The sequence below is a fragment of the Perissodus microlepis genome, chromosome 10 (genome assembly GCF_051167445.1).
Source record: "Perissodus microlepis isolate ML-2025 ecotype Zambia chromosome 10, ASM5116744v1, whole genome shotgun sequence".
NCBI lineage: Eukaryota > Metazoa > Chordata > Actinopteri > Cichliformes > Cichlidae > Perissodus > Perissodus microlepis.
Window position 1 is genome coordinate 29,413,259 of NC_140470.1, and position 22,988 is coordinate 29,436,246.

At 39.4% G+C, this 22,988-nt stretch overlaps 2 protein-coding genes and 1 long non-coding RNA gene across 3 annotated transcripts; 2 read left to right on the plus strand and 1 right to left on the minus strand.

The window, feature by feature from the left end:
- Positions 1–10: 10 nt before the first annotated feature.
- btg4 (B-cell translocation gene 4) lies at positions 11–6,671 on the plus strand. The gene is made up of 4 exons (XM_084940950.1): positions 11–2,530; positions 4,092–4,229; positions 5,302–5,581; positions 5,888–6,671. The coding sequence occupies exons 1-4, from the start codon at positions 2,358–2,360 to the stop codon at positions 6,089–6,091; spliced, it is 795 nt and encodes a 264-aa protein (XP_084797076.1). The 5' UTR covers positions 11–2,357; the 3' UTR covers positions 6,092–6,671.
- Positions 6,672–11,556: 4,885 nt separating this feature from the next.
- LOC146379639 (heterogeneous nuclear ribonucleoprotein A/B-like) lies at positions 11,557–17,961 on the plus strand. Its single transcript, XM_084940951.1, has 9 exons — positions 11,557–11,690; positions 13,150–13,340; positions 13,480–13,648; positions 13,850–14,008; positions 14,531–14,662; positions 15,020–15,122; positions 15,526–15,672; positions 16,207–16,297; positions 17,103–17,961. Exons 2-8 carry the CDS (start codon positions 13,174–13,176, stop codon positions 16,275–16,277), a joined length of 948 nt encoding a protein of 315 aa, XP_084797077.1. The 5' UTR covers positions 11,557–11,690; positions 13,150–13,173; the 3' UTR covers positions 16,278–16,297; positions 17,103–17,961.
- A 1,585-nt stretch (positions 17,962–19,546) lies between these two features.
- Positions 19,547–22,940, minus strand: LOC146379640 (uncharacterized). The gene is made up of 3 exons (XR_014801448.1): positions 22,805–22,940; positions 21,520–21,650; positions 19,547–20,165 (listed from the first exon to the last, which is right to left on the minus strand). It is a non-coding gene; the product is annotated as an uncharacterized LOC146379640 (long non-coding RNA).
- Between the last annotated feature and the right edge of the window lie 48 nt (positions 22,941–22,988).

The following is a 22,988-nucleotide window of genomic DNA, read 5'->3' on the forward strand; positions in this document are numbered from 1 at the left end:
AATAAAAATGTATGTAAAAGTAGATGATATAAGTAAATAACAGTAACTTTTTATTAGTATTGGTAAATATCATTTGTTCTCTTGGGGGAGGAAAGTTATGTGCTGTCACATCAATACCACATCTAAGAGTTTAAAAATTATATATAGAGATTTTTTTTAGATAGATATTTAAAGTTTTAGGCAGGTGAAGAAAAAATGCTGTAAACAAAGAATGCTTTCAAAAATGGAAGTGTTAATCATTTATTTTCATTAATCAACAAAATGCAGTGAAGGAACAAAAGAGAAATCTACATCAAATCTATAATTGGTGTGACCACCCTTTGCATTCTTCTAGGTACACTTGCACACAGTTTTTGAAGAAACTTGTTTGGTAGATTGTTACAAACATCTTTGAGAACTAAACACAGATCTTCTGTGGATGTAGGCTTCCTCGCATCCTTCTGTCTCTTCATGTAATCCCAGACACACTCGATGATGAGATCAGGGCTCTGTGGGGGCCATACCATCACTTCCAGTACTTCTTGTTCTTCTCTATGCTGAGGATAGTTCTTAATGTCTTTGGCTGTTTGTTTGGGGTCGTCATCCTACTGCAGAATACATTTGGGGCCAATAAACAATCATTTATATTTCTTAAAGCATTCTGTGTTCACAGCATTTTTTCACACCTGCCTAAAACTTTTGCACATATGAGAAGAGATATTTATATAAAGAGCAAGAGAGCAATATCAAAGCATCAGCAACATGGAAAAGACTAAAACCCCAACAGTGATGCACACAACTGTGAAGCTTACTTAGGTCCCCAGTGATACATCATCAAGGTTCAAGGACTGGATGAGGGATGGGATAAGTGAAACAGAAAAAAACTAACAAGGGGACAATCCCTGTTTTATTAGTGAGGTTAAAAAGAAAAGCAAAAATGTGTGTTTGAAGTAGATTCCATCACTATTTGTCATGTTGAAACCTGAAAATACACAGATTCCCTTGTTAATAGGATAGTTGACCGATTAATCAGTTTATCAAGAGAATAATTTCCAGGCCTACTTAGAGGAAGGTTTCACTTGCGTGTACAAAAAAAGGATCTGTGTTTGTTTCACTCATTTTCCCAAAATTGAGGCAACAACCTTGGACCTGTCTGATAAACTGTTTGGAAAACTTACATTAGTATCTCACAGCTGTGTTCCCCGCCTCTGGCTTTCTGTGCACTGTAATGGTTTTTGCCAGGCCTGTGGCACAATTGCTTCGCTCATGTATGAAAAGACATGACATGGCAGACTATCACGTTATTCCTTTCATCTTCATTATATCACTGTATATAGTCAGGTGACAAAATAGGCTGTTCGTGAACGCCAAACAAATGAATAACAAAAATATATGTATTGTTCTTTTTCCTTGCAAGCTACATATTCATTGTATAAAAATAAATAATCAATTACAAGCATGATTAGAGTCACATTTCAGCTAGTGTCTGGTTAAGGCCAGCTTTTTTTCTAAATAGCAAAATAGGCTCGATGTAATCACTGACTAACAACTCCAGAGGTAAATATCTTGCTAGGATTATGATGGCCTGCTAGTCCATCATGCATATTTCTAGAATCACTCTAGATACATGTATGTCTCTGGACTGTGGGAGGAACCACAGAGAACACGTGCAGGTATAGAACATCCAAGCTCCACAGAGAACGGCCCCAGAACCATCTTAGTACCACCATAAATAAGTGAAAGTGATTTTAAATGAAACTGAGTCAACAAAATAAATATGTTGTAAAAACAACTTTTTCAGCCTTGCACCATCATCAGAGATGCCTCTCTTCTTATGTGCTGATGAGCTGAGAAATGTAAATATTCTCTCTGCTTGGGCTTTATGGACAGATTTAATGTAGAAGTCTGTTCCTGCTGCACAGAACTGTTCACACATTTCATTGAATTTGGGGCATTTTAACATTGAAAAAGTGCAGACAGGGCGTTGTTTACATTTTAACCCTGAGAGGAGTCATTAAGTAAATCAGCATCAGCTGTGGCAGCTGGTCGCACAGCTGAACTGTGGTTTTATTAAAAACTCTTTTAGAATTTGATTTGAGTGAGGTTTCACTGCTGAAAAGGGTGCTGCTGCGTTTGCACATTTAGATGCATGTGGATATATTTGTGTTTTGGTGTCTTTGATGAAGCTGCCTTACAATCCAAGCTGAGTTCTCTGTTGAGCTTCAGCAGCAAATATGTTTGCTTGAATTGTTTGGTTTCCACTTTGCTCTGGAAGTTTTTATTTTCTGTGGTACTAGGATCCCTACATGTGTTTTATCTGAAGAGATATTTTTTTAAAAATACGGTTTGAGTTTGCTGTGCTCGGTAAGTGTGTCGCCATGAAGGAGGAAATTGCTGCCGCTGTGTTCTTTTTGGCTCGGCTGGTGAAGAGATACGGCTGTCTGGACAATGACAGCAGAGAGCGCTTTGCTGCTTCCCTCACCTCTCTTCTGTTTGAGAACTACAAGAACCACTGGCACCCAAGTGCACCCGCCAGGGGTCAGGCCTACAGGTCAGTAATCCAAAAGCAAATGCTTTTGATTGTTTCAAAATGGCTGAAGGTCCTGCTTCCTTTTAAAAATAAAAAGTTAACCAAACATAATTTTAAAAATTAAAACTCAATTAAATTTAAGAGGAAAAACTTTGTTTCAAAGCTTGAATGTGTATCCATTTGGCACTCTCCTTTTAAGTTGTATGGATTTACTATAAGACAAGTTGGTCGGGGACCCACAGGAATTCAGATTATTTGATCAGAAATAAATGTTTAAAAATAAAATGATTTAAGTATTATTTTTCAGACTGGTGGTTTATGTACATGTACTACATCCAGAGTGTTATTGCAGGCATTTTAACTTTGAATATAAACTGCCTTGATGTGACTGTTGTTGTGATTTGTTGCTGTATAGATAAAAATGAAGTGGCTGAGTCGGAGCCTGAGAACCTTTTTGTAGTGAACAGCTGTTTTGTAAAGTATCTATTAAGTAAAGGTCTTGCTGCTGAAATAATGGTAAATGTTTCTCAATCAAAATTCTTAATGAACATGTTTGCTTTAGTAACTTTGTTATTTTGTATATTTCGATACAATTACTGATTTTATTTTTTAATGAATATCACTTTAATGTTGCAGCTGCTGATTGTATTAAATATACTGGGCTATAAAGTATCCAAATCTTTAAAATTGTAAGGTTACGAAACTCTTGCTCCCTTCAGAAATGCAACAAATATTATGAACCCACTTTGTAATTATAAGTATTGATTCTTTACTTAAAATACCAACTGTTATACTTGAGTTATTTAACCTTGTAAATGATCAAAACACCTGGAAAAACACTTTAAAAATGGAAATGTGTTGTAATGCTCCACTCTACTGGCCGCAGTAAGAAGCAGGACTGCAGCTCTCAGGTTTATTCACAGGAATATAATGGATATCCATCTAAATGTTGGTGGGTTAATTTTAAGCTTTGCTCAGCTGCTCAGAAAAATGCTTGACTTAGAATCTGCTCACTTTATCTGAGCGACCAAAGGAGAGGTCTGAAGACTTGCAGCTCAAAGTACAAGACTCCTTACGGTGGTGCAGGGAGTAGAAACCAGCACAATAGAAATACATTTGCATTGCAGCTGTGCTTAAGTAAAGTACTGGAGTAAATGCACAAAGTTGCGTTCCACTGCTCACTTTGAGTGGTGCTAGACCCTGTAATATTAGGTGTTGTGGTGGGAAATACCCCCCCCCCCCTCTTTTTGTGCTCTAATTAAAATAAATGGGGCTTGCATTGCACACTATAGGCAAATCTATAGTTCTATATTCTGTATTTTCTCATTTGATTCAGGACATAAAGAAATCGTACAATTTTAGGATTCATGAAAGATCTTCAGTTTGTTTTTGTACCATTTAAAGAACTAATGTGCTGATGCCATTCCTAATTGTCTGGCTTTAAACCACCTTTAACTGGCACCAACTACTACTCCTCCATCTATATTTTAATTGGATTTTTTCTGGACTTGATATCTTGGTGACCATGTGAAATTGCAACACTAGATAAAATACTTGCTTTGAGCTGCCTGGTGTTTTTCAGGTGTCTACGTATGAACCGTGTTCGGCTGCAGGACCCGGTGCTGGAGCAGGCCTGCGAGCGGAGCGGGGTGAGGTACGAGGACCTGGGCCTGCCCCAGGAGCTGACAGTGTGGGTCGACCCTGGAGAGGTGTCCTGCAGGTTTGCTTTAATCATTAGTCACCTTGCATTTGTCACCTTGCATTTGTGCGATGCTGCAGGTTACATTGGTTTCAAAGACAAGAGTTCTGATGTAGCTTCCAAATTAAGACTTACTATTGTCCTGCAAAGTGTATTTGTTTCAAAGTCCTCAGTCCATTTGGTTTCACATCTAACTTACTAACCAGATGGTGATATCATTAAGACATGAATAACCATTTATTTTAATGTCAGAGTTTAAAAGCAGAGTTTGAAGTAAATGCTTAATTATAATATAATTATGATCATCCACACAGTGACAAGACTTGAGGAAAAGTGCAAATAAATTGGTCTAATCAACATTTTTTTTTAAATGGCTCAAACAGGTGGTGATATGATTAGTTAGCAGTGTCTTTATGCCAAAGCTAGAGCTAACAAGTGGTTCAGCGAGTTACAAACCTAATGTTCAATCAATAAAGCGAGTGTGTCTTTCTATAATACACGAAATCTTTATCTCAACTTCTCCTAGACCACCAGGAGTTAACAGCCAAACTGAAGGTTCTTATCTATATCAATATACCATTGCATTGGCTGACAACCATTTAGCACAACGATAAAATGACCTGTTTTTTGTTAACTATTTTACCTTGTGCATCTACCACACCTATAGTTGTAATTTCATTTTTACAAATAAGCATCTGATTACTTGTAATTAAGTTTGTCATGGGCATGTACTAATATATTCATAGTTGTGTACTTGATCATTGCTGCTAAGCGAAGGAATGGATTGTGACTGAAAAGGGCTGATTTGGCTTCCTTGCTGGAGCTTTTTTGTCCTAATTTCCTGCCACTAAACTAAAGACATTTGAAGCACATGAGTCGGGTTGATGTTACAGCTCTGGCAGGTTTCTAGAACATTAGAACAAGGAGTGGTGGGGGAACGAATGATTAGAGCAGTGTTAAGGTGGAACTTCTGGTTCGTGCATATACTGGCCTCATAATGGAAAAGCCCTTTATTGTCATTGTACATGTACAAAGAAATCGTGAAACCTGAATTTGCCGTCAGTTTCTCTAATTTTCTTTTGAATCCCTGCAGGTATGGTGAACACAGCAGTCCATTCTGCATCTCAGTGGTGGACAACTGTCGGCGCGGTGATGGGGAATTGTCCCGCCGCATCCATGAAGCTGTGGAACGGGCGAGTCTCGAGGTCCCATCAGGAAGCTCATCAGATGAGGATGAAGATGGAGGTGGAGACAACAGCATGAGCACGAGTACCAGCAGCAGCAGCCTTTCAACCCTCTGCCCTCAAATCCCACACATGAACAGTGAACCCAAAACCATTCCGACTGTTAGCAACCCCAACAGTGTTTACAGGGTGAGTTCAATATATGAAATGCAGGACAATTTAAAGCCTCCCAAGCTTGTTTTATGACGATGATGATGGTAGCGTTTTATATCTCAACATTTTCATTCTCTGTAAGCTCATTAACATGAGACTTGGAAAATAGGCTTCCTGAAAGTGCAAGTTGATTGACCATCTTCAGGAGCAGAGTCTTTTTTTTGGCTAAAAATGTAATTCTGCTGAATAAAATTTTCAAAGCTAGAACTTTGCAAAGTATTTTTAGTAACTTCTCTAAGAGATGTCAGGTTTTCTAAATGACTTTGTTGTACCTGTCTTCAGTTCAGCGAGTTCTCTCCAGGTGCCCCTCAGAGCTGGGTGAGGGAGAAGCGGAAAGGCTTTCCAGGAGACATGTTCCCACCTCATGGCGCTCCTGCTGGAGCGCACTTCTCAAGCCAGAAAGGCTTCAGATCCTATCGAGCCACGTTCACCTTCACTGGGCCTCGTGTTGACAAGTACCACTGGGTCAGCAAATCGCGATCCTAGCCTCAAAGCTACAAACCAAAAAAACGGATTCCTGCTGATGTTGGATTTAGGCCACAGACTTTGTACATCTTTTAAAGGATAAGCTTATTTGTACCTGATTTAAAGTAATGCTGTTTAAGTATGTTTTTAAGATGTGAAAATTGATATTTTAAATAATTCTTCACTCTAATTGTCTTTTTTAAATTAAAGTGTGAATAAAGTAACATTGAACTGTCATTGAAAAGAAATAAATAGATTCATGCCAGCTACTGGCCATAACATGTCTTTTGTTTTTTTCCTCCCTCTCTTAAACAGTTTTTAGTTAACCTAACATTTAGGACTTTTAGATAAAACATCCCAACAGTTCTTTGAAAAACACTGAATCTATATTTACCTGTAAAGCAGGTCAGTCTGGAAGGAAATACAGCTGCGCTGGTGTGTATGGTGGTTGTACTGGTAGTGTAGTTAGTGATTAGCGTGTAAGAACAATCAGCTAACGACACTGCCTATACAGCCACCCCAATCACACTGACCATCAGAAACTTGTAATCTTGCAGTAAATGCTTGGGTTGTAATAAAATGTATATTTTTGTCCCCTTTAGCTTGCCTTTTGTCAGTTTCATTTTTACTCTTCATTGAAGGCCCTTGTGCAGTGTCTGGTCCTGGTGTCACACCTGCAATATTGAGACCCTTTTCTTGCATATACCTTACGAGATTGCCCATCTGCATCACTGAACGGCACAGGAAATCATTCCTGAATTCGGCCATCTCTCTGCAACCCATCCAACTAAGCAGAGTGCAATAGATGCACAACCTTAACATTTGCACATCCTCTACAGTGAAAATAGTTATACAGTTACAAATCCAATGTCAACCACATATAATCTGCGTAATATTCTGAGATTTTTATAATTTTTGTTATATTTTGTAACTTTGTATTTAATTTAGTTCAGTCAGTTAAATGGAACCACATGTGATTTTCACACTTCTAAAAGCCCACTCACACCTTGCTTCAGGCAACATCAATAAAGCACATCGTGGGATGGCGCAAAGTCTCACAGTGGTTTCACCTTTAACCCCCAGTGACTGTAATGACTCGTGCCCTTTTTTTTTTTTTTTTTTTTTTTCTTCCCCCCCCCCCCCCCCCCCCCCCCAAGACCTTGGCTCATGTGATGACTCGCATGGTGAATAGCAGGTCAATGAGCTGCCAATACCTGGGACTGTCTGCCTTTTATTTTTAGAACAGAAGTGTTTTGGATACAAAGTGAAATGTCTTCACAATCTCAAGCAGTCCAGCTGCCACCTTTTTTCAAGCTCTTGTAATGACCAATGCTCCCTCTGACAGGATTTTTTTCTTTAATGCTCCAATGGTGTGCAGTGGTTATCCCAGAAAGCAGATTATGTTTATCTGGAAGTTGTTCTGGTGGTTAACATGTTTTACAATTGAACCGTTGCTGGTTCAATTCCGGCCAAAGACAAAAATGTCTTCATTATTCATTATGAAGCGTATCTGGCATAAAACTATTTGAATCAAACTTGCAGAGCTCCCCACTATAGCGACCCTTTGGGCAAAGGAGCAGCCAGAAGTAGCTTAAGTATGTTGTTTAGGGCAAATGAGTACATGCAAATTACAACACAGTTTTACAATGTAATAGTGTGTGTCAAAAATAGCTTGAAGCATTAGCAAATGCCATTTTCATGTTTAGTAAATGTAAGGGTACAGGGAGCAGATTACTCAGACTGGAAAAACAGGGAATCTGTAACCCTGTTCCGACCAGAAGGAGCCAGATCTGTTTATCAAAACATCCAAAATCCACCACTTAATCCATACGCACTTTATAAATCCCGACACAAGTAGAAGTGCAAAAAGCCTTTTTTTAATGTGATTAGCTCTGAGCAGTCACCAGGCAACCTTCAGACACTCCAGGAGGGAGCTCAATAAACTAGTCCTATACTTCTGTAAAAGAGTGAAGTCACCGCTTTGCAAAGCCATGTCTATGCCTTCTAATGCATTTTTGCTGTGGAAAAAAAAGTTTGAATGAGTCACATGCATTAAGAGATCATTATTAGAACAACAAAAGCAGTCACACTGTCTAAGACAACTTTTCTCACTCTTATACTTGGTCTTTGGTAACAATGTATGGGCCTTAGCACTACAACCATACTTTTTGTGTGTGTGTGTGTGTGTGTGTGTGTGTGCAAGAAACAGGTTGTGTCATGTTTTAATCTGGTTCTATAAAGCAATGACTTCTTAAAAAGTTAATATTGGATGTAAAGACAAAGTCTAATACATAATTTTAGTTAAAATTGAATAACAATACCCACTCCAGTTAAGGATTTTTAACTTTTTTATTTATCCACATCTACAAATCTGGAAAATCCACATTGCAGGGAAAAGCAAGATGGGAACATAAAGCTCTAATTAGATTATTATTGCTGGGTGAAGATCCAAAAAGGGTTGAGGTTTGAGCCTGATGGCCTTTCCATCCTCCATTTCCAGAACAAACTCTTCAACTGGCATGTCAGTCATGTTACACATTTAGTATAGTGCATAATCATTACTTTGACACAACTGGATGGATTAAGTAAACTTGGAAAATATTTTTACTGAAAAAAAAAGTAGAAAAAGAAAGAATTTAGTCATGTTTAAAATGTGCTGCGTTCTTACCTGTCGTTGCTGCAGTTCTCATTCTGTTTACAAGTGACCACTGCAGGAGAAACACAACTGTCTCCACAGATACCCTTTACTGTGTGTGTGTGTGTATGAGTGTGTGTGTGTCCATGTTGTACGTGCCTCAACTTGCCCGGGTTAGCAGTAAACAGTCGCCCTGACCACCAGGACTGGCACCTTTTGCCCTATTTACAAATCCCCAGCACTCTTTTGTTTTAAGTACATTTGTTTCTACCCCACATTATTTGGCTCTGGTGTAAATGAAGAATCACTCTCTGGCCTGTAACTATAGTTTAAACCTACTTTCCCTCAATTTCCTACAGAATACAACTCCTGAATGGAAAGATTTTCTTTAACACAGGGGTGGTGTTGCATGAGAACCTGGGGCTGTTGTGGAGGTTCTGCAAGAATAAGTTGACCTGAGTCCTGTTCTCTATTAATTTTCTCTGTATATGAGCTTTTTTGTGTGGGATGCGTCAAATGCTGAAAAGTGTGTTTTGTTGTATTAATTAATTATTGTGGGGGAAATTCACAGTGATACAGTAGTCATTAAAATTTGTTCAGAATTTGCTAATTAAATCAAATCAAATCACTTTTATTGTCACATCACATGTGCAGGTACACTGGTACAGTACATGCGAGTGAAATTCTTGTGTGCGAGCTTCACAAGCAACAGAGGTGTGCAAAAATACAATACCATAAGAACAAGCAAAATATAAGAATGGCTAAATCTGAGAGTTATATGAATAAATATATGTACAATATAAGAGTGTATGCATTACTGAATGTGTATACTAAATATGTTTTTCTACGTGTGTGTATATATATATAATAATAATAATGTATACTTTATTGATCCCCGTGGGGAAATTACTTGTTTTTCTCTGCATTTGACCCATGCAGGCGCCTGGGGAGCAGTGTGTAGGGATGGTACCTTGCTCAGGAGTACCTCAGGGTAGCTGTTCAGTGGATTCGAACCCCTGATGTTGGAGTTGTTAGTGGCTGTGCAGTCATAGGTGTAGAGTGAGTACAGGAGAGGGCTCAGTACACACCCCTGTGGAGCACCAGTGTTCAGTGTGATGGGGGATGAGGTGATGCTGCCCAGTCTGACCACTTGGCGTCTGTCAGACAGGAAGCTAAGGATCCAGCTGCAGAGGGAGCTGCTCAGTCCGAGATCCTGCAGTTTCCTGTCCAGCTTCGAGGGAACGATGGTATTGAATGCTGAGCTGTAATCTACAAACAGCATTCTCACATACGTGTCTAATTAATGATGATTCATCTCATAAATCATGACACACTGCTCTCCTCTACATATGCTGCCTTTATAGGGTAAAAGTATTGGCATCAGCAATATTAGACCTATATTTGTACACGGATCAATGCTAAAATTTGCATTAGTATAACACATCAATAAGTAACAGCCATGATCCACAAATGAAAAAACCTTCCCAGGAAGTGGACGGACAGTCTACCAAAATTATTGCAAGAGAGCATCGACGAGTCATCGAGGAGGTCACAAAAGAACCCAGAATAACCTCTAAAGAACTGAAGGCCTCACTTCCCCCAGTTAAGGTCAGGTCGTCATTCACCAATAAGAAAGAGACTGGGGGCAAAAATGCTATCCATGGCAGAGTTCCAAGACGAAACCACTGCAAAAGAACACAAAGGCTCGTCCCACATTTGCCAAAAACATCTTGATGATCCCCAAAACGTTTGGGAAAACATTCTGTGGATTGAGGAGACAGAAGATGAACTTTTTGGAAGGTTTAAGACCTGTTACATCCGGTGTAAAATTAACAGATTTCAGAAAAAGAATATCATACTAATAATCAAACACCATGGTGGTAGTGTGATTGTTTAGGGTCACTTTGCTGCTTCAGCACCTGGAAGACTTGCCATAAAAAAACTATAGTTTGTATATATACTGCATGTACTGTCTATTTTTGTGTGTGTGTGTGTGTGTGTGTGTGTGTGTGTGTGTGTGTGTGTGTGTGTGTGTGTGTGTGTGTGTGTGTGTGTGCACAAACTTGGCCAAAGAAAGATGATTCTGATTCTGATTCAGATTCAGGTGCTTTGGCATGACCGTAAACAGGACATTCAGGTTCAAAACCCCTCCAATCTGACTACATTAAAACAATTCTGTAAACTGCTTGCTTTTATGTTGCTTTTATTCTACTGTGTACAGTGACCTTGAGTGTTTTGAAAGGCGCTTTCAAATAAAATGTATTATTATTATTATTATTAATTCTACAAATAATAATTGCCAAAAAAACCTCCACAGCAATGTGAAAGACTTATTAGTTCTCGCTACCATAGGTTGTACAACCAGTTATTAGGTTTAGGGGGCGATTACTAATTCTCATAGGGGCATTTTTCCCATTAATAAATAAAATCACCATTTAAAAACGGTATTTTTATTTTTTCGTAGGTTATCTTTGTCTAATATTAAAATATTCTTGATGATCTGAAACATGTAAGTGTGACAAATATGTACAGTACAAAATGTCTTCTTTAATCCCTGATGTCGTAGAGGATCGTAACAATGTAGCGAAGCTACAGTACAAACATCGGTTTCACTTTTGAAGCTATTTGTAGCCGACTAAAATGAAGATACGGAAACACACATTAGTATTATTCACGTTTTTTAAGCCTAGCACGTTTAAAACGTTTCTTTTGAGACGCCACTCTAAAAAGAAAGCAGTTCGCAGGAAGCAGGAAGGACGTTTGGCTACTGAATGTGGCTTTTGTCACAGCGGGCGAACAGTCAACCAATGATCCAACGCCTTTAACTTCAAAAAGGTCGCTTTCGTCCAATCACGCATGCCGACATTACGACGTGGTTGTTTCTTGGTCACATCCGGTCATATATATGTTGCCACGAGTTAGCGGCGAATTTGGAGCGTGTCCATTTTGAACAGCCACTCGGCGTCCCCGGTATTTTCAGTCAAAGTAAGAACACGTTTTTATTGTTATTTTGGGTAATAGCAAATATAAGAGTAGTAAATAGTAACTGTAGGAGTTCCGGTTTATATCGTGCTTATTTTCATCGTGATTCTTCTGCGGCGACCATTTTGTTCGTGTGCGGTGTTTTCTTGTTAGCCTGTAAGCATGGCTAGTTCGTTAGCTGCAGCGTGCTAATGTGCGTTAGCGCGGCTTTTGCACGCTATGAGTCTCTTGTTCTCTTGATGATTCTCATCCGTTGTGCATAATGGCAGTTTTTAAGTGCACTTTATATCATCTAAATGGTTTTTGTGTTTGGTTGGTTGCCCATCTGATAGCCGGGCCTGCTGTCTGCCCCGAGCGGTAACGGAGCAAAGCGCGGTCCGCTTAAACGTTTGGACAACATGGAAGACTCACGCTCTTTCTTTCCTTTCAACCGCGGCTGTGGGGTCACTGGTGCACGCACAACTGCGTGTAACTGTCTTATTACTGATGATGGTCGGTGGTGTGTAAATAATAAATAACCTGCCGATTATGGCGCCATTGCAATGATCGGACTAACGCTTTAACTTAAAATTAGCATTCAGTTAGCATTATGTATGCGGCTCTTTATTAGCATTCCGATTTATGCTCAATATTCTCTGAAAATAGGGACGAATAGAAATATCTTTAGGCCATGCTTCGGCTCTCCTTATACAGTAATTTCCAAACTCTGGGAAAAAATAGTTTCTCTTGCTACTTGAATTTAAATGAGTACACTCTTTGTGTGTATCTGTTTAGAGTTAATTAGTTTTTATCCCGGGTGTTTTTAAAGCCATGTGCCTATTCTGTTGTTTTGTTATGATGCTATTGGTTATGTTTAACTATTTTAACAAAGGACCTTTAAAACTATACATTTAAAAATGTAGGATCCTAAAAATGACTAGAAATTAAGATGTAAAGTAACAAATGTTTAAAATACTACACACGATTAGTTGATCACAGAAGATCAACAAATAATATAGGACTAAAACCATACATTTATTATAAGCTAATAAAAGCCATTCTGTAGTTTAAACGTCAGTATTTTCAGATGGGAAGTGCTGCCTCGTTTTTTGTTTTGGTTAAACTTTGCAGTTAGATCATATAGATCAATAGGATCCTTTTGGTAAATAAATCAACAGCGTTTTAGAAGTTCTGCCTGCTGCAGAGTATGTAATGTACATTTAAGTATGAGTGAGTTTAAAACCAATGTGAGAGCGACTTAAAGTCAGCATAAGTGTGGCTGAATTTTAATCAGTGTTATTTGAGGTAGTGATATGAACAAAGGGTTTCTTGTCCTTGTTGAAGAGTATTTATAAAGCATCAAAAACGTAAAGAAAACAATACCGCTGCCAGTTAGTGTTGTGCGTGAATTGATAAATGTTGGTTTAATGTAGTCTGCTACCTACTTCTCCAATCCCTCAAACTTTGTCTTGTCCCATCTCAGTCATTTGAAGATCCCACCGTCAGAATGGCAGACGCTGACAACCTGCTCATGGAGACATCAGAGCAGAACGGCAACGAGGGAGAGGAGGAGCAGAATGGAGCTGAGCTGGAGCAGATGGCCGGGGACGAGGAGCAGGACAACAACACAGATGGCGGAAAGATCGACGCTAGCAAAGGAGAGGAGGATGCTGGGTGAGTGTCTGGTTGGACTGTGGTTGGCCACATGTGATGTGTGCGAGCATCTCGTGATGGCATGATGAGCCCTGGGAAAATAAACTGTGAAACCTTGTAAATGGAGAAATGTTAGCAATGTCTACATGTAATTTTACAGGAAAATGTTCGTGGGCGGCCTCAGCTGGGATACGAGTAAAAAGGACCTGAAGGATTACTTCAGTAAGTTCGGTGAGGTGTCAGACTGCACCATCAAGATGGACTCAAACACTGGCCGATCCCGAGGCTTTGGTTTCGTTCTCTTCAAAGACTCGGCCAGCGTGGATAAGGTGACTCCCCTCGTAACTGAGCATAATTTCATCCCGAACGGGCTCCAGAAGCTTTTATGGGAGAACGGCTCTTAGTTATATAAATGAATCATATGCTAATCAGCCACACTGCCTTGTCTGCATTATTAGTCATCTCTGTGATGATGACTTTAATCTCTGTGCTGTTATTGTCTGTTAATGGTAATATGTCTGTATCCACAGGTACTCGAGCAGAAGGAACACAGACTGGATGGACGCAATATCGACCCTAAGAGGGCGATGGCTATGAAGAAGGATCCCGTCAAGAAGATCTTTGTTGGGGGTTTGAACCCAGAAGCAACTGAGGAAACCATCAGGGAATACTTCGGCGCCTTTGGAGAGGTTGGTTTCAAATAAAATGTATTTTAAATATCTGCAGTTAGAATGCAGCAACTACTACATCTCTCTTGTATGTTGAGTCTTCTTTGGTTAAGTGTTTCCAGAGTTAAACTTGGGTAGATGGCAGTATTATTTTTATTCTCCTGTACAAACTCCGTGGATATGTTTGAGAGCCACTGACTTGCCCAACTTTGTGTACTCATGCAATTCAACACATTATTTACAGTTTTAATCCTGTTCTTACCAGCTAAACTGGTCTAAGCCATAAGTTAACCACATGTACATCACCACAGGCCAGTAAACAACAAAGTTGTAGATTAATTTGAGGAAGTCATCGTATTAAGGATAAATAATAACTGAGATATTCTGGCACTTGTTTGTGTGTTTGAAGTTTGACTAAATGATGTGGCTGACATTTTTAAAGCAGAGATAATTTACTCCTGAGACTGCCATACTGCCATACTACATGCACTGTATTTGTTGTTTCTGATCAAAATCTTTTCTCCAATCCTCCCTTTTTTTCAGATCGAAACCATTGAGCTCCCAATTGACCCCAAATCAAAGAAAAGGAGGGGATTCATCTTCATCACATACAAAGAGGAAACCAGCGTAAAGAAGTGTCTGGAGAAGAAATACCACAACATCCAGGGTGGCCGGGTAAGCAGTTATTCCAGAAGTGCTGATGTACAGCTGGAAATCAGCTTCTAATCAGCTACCTGGTGGACAGTGCAGCCTCACCTGTGATCTGTTTTGGTGAAGAGTGACAAAGATTAAGCCACTACAGATTAACTTATTGCAAACTGATATTTGACCAAGTCAGTAGTTAAACCCTGAGTTAATGCTTAAGATGTTTTTGAAATTTACAACTTTGAGTTTTCTCTGTATACACAGGGGAAGTGGGTTACTCTTTAATTGCAGATGTTTTTTATAAATATTGCAAGGCGGTTTTAACATTAGTTTTGTTTTAAAGGCCACATAAAGGAATGGATTTTTCAGTATGTATATCTCTTTTAGTGTGAGCTGAAAATTGCTCAGCCAAAGGAGGTGTACCAGCAGCAGCAGTACGGAACAGGGCGTGGAGGTGGCTATGGAGGCCGAGGAGGCAGGGGCCGTGGAGGTAAATGAAGATGATCACCCTCTTCCTTTCTGGATTTTCTTGTTTGTTTTGAATCTGTATGATCGGGTAAATGCTAAGAGGCTAGGTCACCGTTGACAGCACGTTTTAGTGGTAATGGGTATTATTTTTATTTAATTTAATAACTGTACAGTACTCTCTGTTTATAGTAACCATTGTCCTTAATGTAAATATGTAAGAAAAATTGTGTATGTTTCTGTTCCATGTCCTGTGTACTGTTTGTTTGTATATTTGTCTTTTTGGCTGCTGTTACAAACAAATTTCCCCTTGTGGGACAATTAAAGGATTATTCTATTCTATTCTAATATGTAATGTGGAACTTTTCGTGTACAAAGTTGGATGATATTGAAGTTTAGACCAAACTCATGTGCACTTTGTGTTTCAGGTCAGAGCCAGGGCTGGAACCAGGGCTATGGAAACTACTGGAACCAAGGATATGGCAACCAAAGCTATGGCTATGGTGGATATGGCAACTACAGCAACTATGACTACTCTTCTGGTTACTACGGATATGGTCCTGGATACGATTACAGTAAGTGCAAACATGCAGACGAGTTGTAACTTGGAGTAACAGTTAACACATCGAAGCCCAAACCCGAGGTGTACGCGTCAGTACTGAGTGTGTGATTGTTTCCCCTTACCCCTCCCCCACTACAGCCACAGTACAAGAGTAAACTGCTTGATGTAGCCATGCCAGTACTTCTAGACCTTTGTTTGAGCTGTTCCATTTGCTCTGATAAACTTGCTAACATAACGTTTAAGATGTTCATTTTTTCCCTCAGTTATATTTCTATAGATGCATAAAGTTGGTGCTGCATTAACAACCTAAAATGTGCCAAAACACATCTGGCTCGTGTTTCCTGGTTTGACTCTTGGAGTTTTGCCTCGTTCCTGCCACCCATCTTTAGTGTTTAAGACTTCGTTGAGTGCCATGTTTTCTTCTCAAGCCTCTAGAGTGTAGTTTGGGAAGCTGGAGAACTGGGGTCCTGTCCTGCTCTTTACTTAACACTCAAACATCATCTGTCAGATGTTGAGCTCTTGCTTTAATACTGCGTCTCCTTCACAGACCAGGGCAATGCCAGCTATGGAAAAACCCCAAGGCGGGGGGGACACCAGGCCAACTACAAGCCATACTGATGGTCACTTGGCAGTGCAAGGTATGACATTGCTACAACGCAACATGTGCGACTGTGTCCTAGTGCTAAGTATTCCAGTTTAAACAGTGGATAGACTGATTAGACCTCCGCTCACACCTTGCTGTTGTAATTTCAAGTTTGCATGAGTTCCCCTTTGATTTGACCTGTCACTGTCTCAAACATAGCTGTAGGGGCAGTCCTGGCTTTCACCAAATGGGGAAAGCATTCCTTTCCAATCGTCACCAGAAATGCCAGGCAGTTGCATCTTGGCATCTTGGTCCCCAAGATGTTAGAGATGTTAGGCAGCCACCTGCTGCTGACTGACTGCAGTTATCATTGTTCAGGATTGTTTTACTGTTGGACACAGATGCCTGCAGACATAGCTGATGACTAGTTGCTCTGTTGTTTTTATTTTTGGTTTCTTTTTAATGCAACTCCAGTTGAACACCTGGAGGACATATTTATAGTTGGCGCTGTGTCTCAGACGAGTATTTGATCACAGTAAACTGGCGAACATGTGGACGTCCTCCTGTAGCCTCAGACTCTGACCCAAACAGATGCAGGAACTAACACGAGCATAACTATTTGTACTTGAGTAAATTGGCTGTCAGGAGCATCTCTGCTGTTGAAAGTGAAATAGAGAGCACTTAGATGTTTCACTTGGCACTGAGCTACTAATAGCTGCTGTAAGTGGAGAACAGATTGAAGTTTTCAAGTTAAAATACTCGTAGAAAGCTGTCTTTTTTTAAAGTTTAATTTCCCTTTGAAAAGATTAGACTTTGAATGGTTTGTTCCAGCTGTGTCATTAATGTGTTTCACCCCTCAGGACTCCAGCGATCCAGTGAGACCGACGGCTGGACGGACACACACTGGGCCAGACTCGACCTCTTTTATGACAGAAGACCATTTGTACAGAAAACACCAGAAATGTAACTTTTTTTTTCTATTTTCTTTTTTTTTTCTTTTTTTGTTTTTGTTTTTTTAAACCCTATCAGTTTTAGTTTTTATTTTTCCCTCGTGTTTTTGTTTTGTTTCCTCGTCCCCTTCCACATTTCCACCGGAAGTGTAATTTTTACTGTACTTTTTGGTACCTGTTTTGATTCTATTGTATTGTAAGGGTTGTATTTTACATGTTTGATGGCTTTACAGGTTGAAAATCTTGGCGCTGTAAAGGAGCTTTTTTGACAAATAAATACAGTTTTCAGTAAATTTTGTTCTGATGCTTCCAGGTTTTGGGGAGGAATATGAAACATTGAGTGGGTATAGGATTAAAGTTCAAATGTCAAGGATAATGTTGATTATGGAATTCTTTTTCCCCCTCCCCTTTCTTTCCTCTTTGTCCCTCCTTACATGGATTCCAGTGTACCTGAGAAGGATTTTTAACTTGCCAGCTTTCATCAGTTGTAAAACAGGTTAAAAGACTGTTCCAGGCTGTTTGAACCCAACATCTGGAAGCCTGCGGGGTGTGTGGGATGTGCTGGGAGGGGAAATGTTTTGTCACTTTAGATCGTGTTCTTCATACGCCGTTGGTTTTAAAAATGACCGTTTCTGAAGTTAAATGTCTTTTTTTTTCTTTCTTTCTTTTTTTTTCCTTTTCTTTCTTTTCTTGACGGACTTGAGGGCCAGTGTCGTCGTCTCAGCCAGTGTCTCTGGCATTTATTAGTAATAAACATTCTGGTTTGTAATGATCTTTGTATTTTTAATTCTTAATGTTACTGTTAATGGTCCAAGTCATTAGATAAAACTGTTTCAATAGAAACTGTCCATAAAGAAAAAGGAAGTTTCCTACTGAACTACAATTGAGCCCCTGCGGTTTTTATTTTTCAGTCATTTGTGAGCGATCCCAGTTTGACCTCAGCATGCCAATTCCAGGGACTCCTAAATCCAAACGTCTGTGTTCCCTGGATGTCACCTGGACCTCTGTCCACACCATTATGTGCACGTAGATGCTTCATGCGTTACTTTTTTTTTTTTTTTAATTCATCACTATTGATGCTTGGTGCATTAGGTGGCATTCTGTGATGATGAAGGATGCGCACTCGTCAATCTGGGAGTAATTATAATCTGAAGTATCGTCTTTCCTGGAGAGTGGCGACCGTGCGTTTCTGCAGTTAGTTGTCTCTGTAGTTTGGTGTTAGGGCTTTGAACTGAAATGTGGCTGTGCGCAAACAAAATAAATGCGTTTAAAAAAAAAAAAAAAAAAATTAGGCCTGTCCCAATGATCGCTCAGATGTGGCTGAGGTTGAAGGAAAAACTGCCACGCGTTGTGGACTCCAGGTAAGAAAAACAATACCTGACGTTCTCTTTGAAGCCTGAATGAAGAGACTAGAGTGCAAGTACACTACGGTAAAATGACGTCTTCCTTGAGCTACAACTAAACAACGATGGCAAAGGCAGGGTGGTGCTTTTTGCACTTCAGCTAATAACTCCTTTCCCCCCAAGCTGGTATCTTTTGTCTGTTTTTCCCGTGTTTATTCTTTGTTATACCTGGAAAAAAATGAGCCATAATGAGCGTCTTGCAGGTAATAATTGTAGTTAGAATAATAACCACATTTTCATTGGAGACAGCTGGGCAACACCCAGAGCTATCGACTTTATTTTCTCATCTCTTTGTTTAATTACCTAAAATGAAACAGTAAAACAAGCACAGTTTACTAAAATCAAATCCTATCCTTTTGGGAAGTATTGTTAATGAAGTTGCTGTTTCCACTAAAAGCCACTAGATGGCGCTGCTGTTAAACTCAGCTCACATCATACCGTTTTTCTCAGTCACAGGCGAGTTTAGACCCTTTCATCAGAGCACCCTTAAAAACAACTAATTAATAGTGTTAATAACACCGTATCTTAGTTTATTTTCTGGAATTATCTTTGTTCTCTAAATGGTGTTCAAAACATTAGCTAATGTAGCTTTAATCACCAGAGATTGTTAGCTAACCTTCTGTTTCGCTAGTCTGCTGGTATATCGGGAGTTGCCAGTCAGGGAGCTGATGTACTTATGAATTATTATAGTTTATTTTAAAGAAAAATCCTTTTCTGGTCGATTTTGGCTTCAGTGTTCGGATTTTGCGAGATGTATAGTCGTGTAACTTTTACAGACACTGTCAACAGTGGAAAGTCCATTTTAGACTTACTCTGGTGTTTTAAGAGCATCTTGGTTGTGGATAATTTCAGTTGAATGAAGAACAAAAACAAAGGTTTTCATCTGTAAAACTCCTGAACTGATGGCAAATGAAATTATTTATATGAAGCGAAAACAAACTCACAGGTACTTTAGCACTTTTTAATTCAAGTTTACAATCACCATTAACCCTGTACTTCATACACCTGTAGATTCAATTACAGGTCTTCTTTTAAACTTCAACTTCAGCAATGGCTGGTAGCACCGGGGCCTTAAATCTTCTGGTCTGTCTGCATGTGATGCGACAGCTAGACTTCCAAACATAGACTACACCTGTCTGTCTTTCTTCTGGTCTGTTTGGTGAGGCTGCACCTTCCGATGTCTCTTTGGCTTTATCATCTTTTTCAAAGCCCGTCTTTCCATCCAGGGATGTCTCCCCACTGCTCATATCAAGAGTCCAACTTCTCATGGGGTCCTTACGGCAAATCCTAACCCTGAGTGGAGCCTTATGCCCCTCTGAACTGGTGAAAATGGGTTGACGTGCTGAACCATCAGATTGTGAAGACTGCCTGTTTGTTTTGGTCCCTTCATTGGGCCATCCTCTGCGGACGAGTCGGGCTGCCATGAGGAAGGAGTCAGCCTGGCTGTGCAGCATCTCGGAGCAGTATGACAGCGGCGGCCCGGGCATGGCCGACTTAGTGTCCCAGTCAGAAGGTGCTGGCTTACTGCTGCCGACCATCCTTCTGTTGTTACAAGTCGCCACCTCTGTTGCTGTAATACAGAAGGTATAGATGCAACAAAACATTATTAGTAGCCTCTTCCACAAAGACACAAACAGAACTGTAATTTTGCTTCATTTATTATATTTTTGTAATTTCTTTCAGTTTATTCGTAACTTTCTTTGAATTATCTTCACACTGCATGATAAATTATGGAGTGAACACATGGGAGACTGAAAAGGACAAAAAAAACCAAACACATTAAACAACAAAAGACATATTTATCACCTCTATTTACGTCCAATATAGATATGTCCATATAGTGTCAGAAATCTGACACTCCACAATTCACAAGCTATTTTATAACACTGTCATTAAGTGTCCAGTAAGGTTATTGTAATTAACTAAAAGTAAACTACAACTAGATATGAAAAAAACATTTCAGTTAACTTAAATATAAATAAAAACTAGACTTGAAAAACATTAAAAACAAACTGAAGCAATTTTGTGAACTTGGAAAACTAAACTAATAAAAACTAAACTAAAGCTGTGATTAGAAATATTTTCAAAGTGATTGGCTGAAAGAATCTTTGTTGGTGCTGAAGGAAACTGCAGATACTTTTTGCTCCGTCTCAATTTAATGTCACTAAAGGGATGTAGGTATTAATCTGGAGGTAAAAAAAAAAAAGGGGGCGCTGGTGGTAGCACAACTTTTCTACTTGTGCAGCATTCAGATGAATCTTAGCTGAAATTTCTCTTCAATCAAAAAGAACATTTGTAGTTAGAAACATGTCAAATGCATTGTGGTGCTTGAACTTAAAAGCCATATGGTTCCCTTTCCCCCTGTTGAGCAGATATTATGTGGGGTAAAAGCTCTGGTTTGCTGCTGAACTCGGCCACCTTGGAGAGACTGTTTTGTATTGCTGATAAAGAAAAGCCAGTGTTACATTGACAGTGGCTGGTCTGTAACCTGGACTGTGTCCAGGGCTTCTTCCTTCCTTGCTGTTTGCACTGATTGCACTGATATTTGGTCCCTGGTCTTTACTTTTGGAGTTCAGCAGGTTTATCTGCTGTGAACACGATTTCATGTTAGTGTCTGCTGAGCAAGAAAATTAAAAAAAACAAAACGGTTCTTGTACCAAACTAGCACGGCTCAGAGCATCTCTGTCTGCCAACTCAACCCAGTTAAACATGTTTTTATCTGAACTTGTCTGGCTCTTATCTAGGGTGCATCTTATAGCTTTAATGCAGCTGCTGCTGAAGCAGTTTGTGTTCATTAATTCTCCAAGAGGTGGAGGCAGACGTCTGTAAGAGCAGCTGCAAGTGAGACCATGACAATAACAATGGCACATTGAAGCAGCCTTTCCTAGAATGTGGGGAACTTTACTTGAAGTTGTGAAGCTCACCTTACTGGAGGCTACTGAAGCTGGATGGATCTGCCCTGGAGATGCTGACAGCAGCCACACCGCCCAGGCGGAGGAGGGTACAGGGTGTGCCAGCTAAAAGATGGACCCCCAGGACCCCTGGTGGAAAAAGTCTTGGAAGGAAAAAAACAAAAGATTAGAACTTAAAGATGAACTGAAAACAAGATTTAAGGCTTGATGCCAGCAAAGAACCACTTTTTAAGCACGACTGATACAAATTCCTGTACCTTCAGTCGATATTTAATGTCATAATCAAATATCTAAATACATTAAATGATATATGCTATAATGATCAACAAGGACACACTGTCACTTTGGGAGCATCACCACAGTTCTGTCAATATTGGCAATAATAGCTAACTCCACACTGACAGTGTCACCTCCGGACTCTCTGCTAAGCGACCTATGGACACTGGCTGGATCTGCACTGTCACTGAAAGCAGAGGTTCTCTGTACTTTGCAGTTTTTACTTTGCAGTTAATTCAGGGATTATTTTTCTTCTGCTTTACGCTTTTTAGTCAATATAATTCTTGAAATTCATTCACAGTGGTCACAAAGAAAACACTTTAAAAGTTTTAGACTCAAATGTTCCCTTCAGACCAACTAACCTGCAACATTGGTCTGTGTTTGCAATCCTGTAAGCCTCGGTATATTTGTTTATTATTCAATACATGTATGCAACTCAATCAAAGTTGAGTTGATATCAAACATTGGATAAGACATTGGAATTTTTCAGTAAGACTGAATTATGCAGCCATAAGTAATAAATTATTTCAGAGTTTTTCAGTATTTGACTCACTGTAGACAACAAATATATTTAGATACATTTATGTAAAGACACTTGATTTTTCCAGCCGTAAAGAAACTTAAAATAAAAACATGCTGTTAAGTAGACTGTTTCAGTCCAGACTGTGCCATTCTTTTCAGCCTCACTTTTGACGTAAACACAGTGTGAAAATCATACAGCAAGGTTATTATTAATCATGAGAAAAATATAATATTTCAATAGAAAATCTGGGAAATAAATATTAATAATGCAAAAGTCAAAATCAGCTTTAACTCTGAGTATTGTTTTTTTTTTTAACCACATTAATGAAACTCAGACTACAAGAAATGCATGATGATGATCAGCTCTAGCCAGACCTGTACAAAAGCATGCTGCTTTAACGGTGATAATTCATCTTTAAATATTTAGATTATCGACAGTTATGTAGTTATCATAGAAGCACACTAATGACTATGACGTGGGTGTGGGTTCAAGTTATACCAGATTTCAGTCGAAGATCCTCATTTTTCTCTGTGTTCTTCTTCGTCTTCTCAGGACTGACTGATCCACTTCTGCGTAATCTTGATCTGAACGCTTTTTAACCTCTCTCTCTCTCTCTCTCTCTCTCTCTCCCTCTCTCCCTCTCTCGCTGACTCCCACTCGTTCTCTCCTCCTCTCTGCAGCT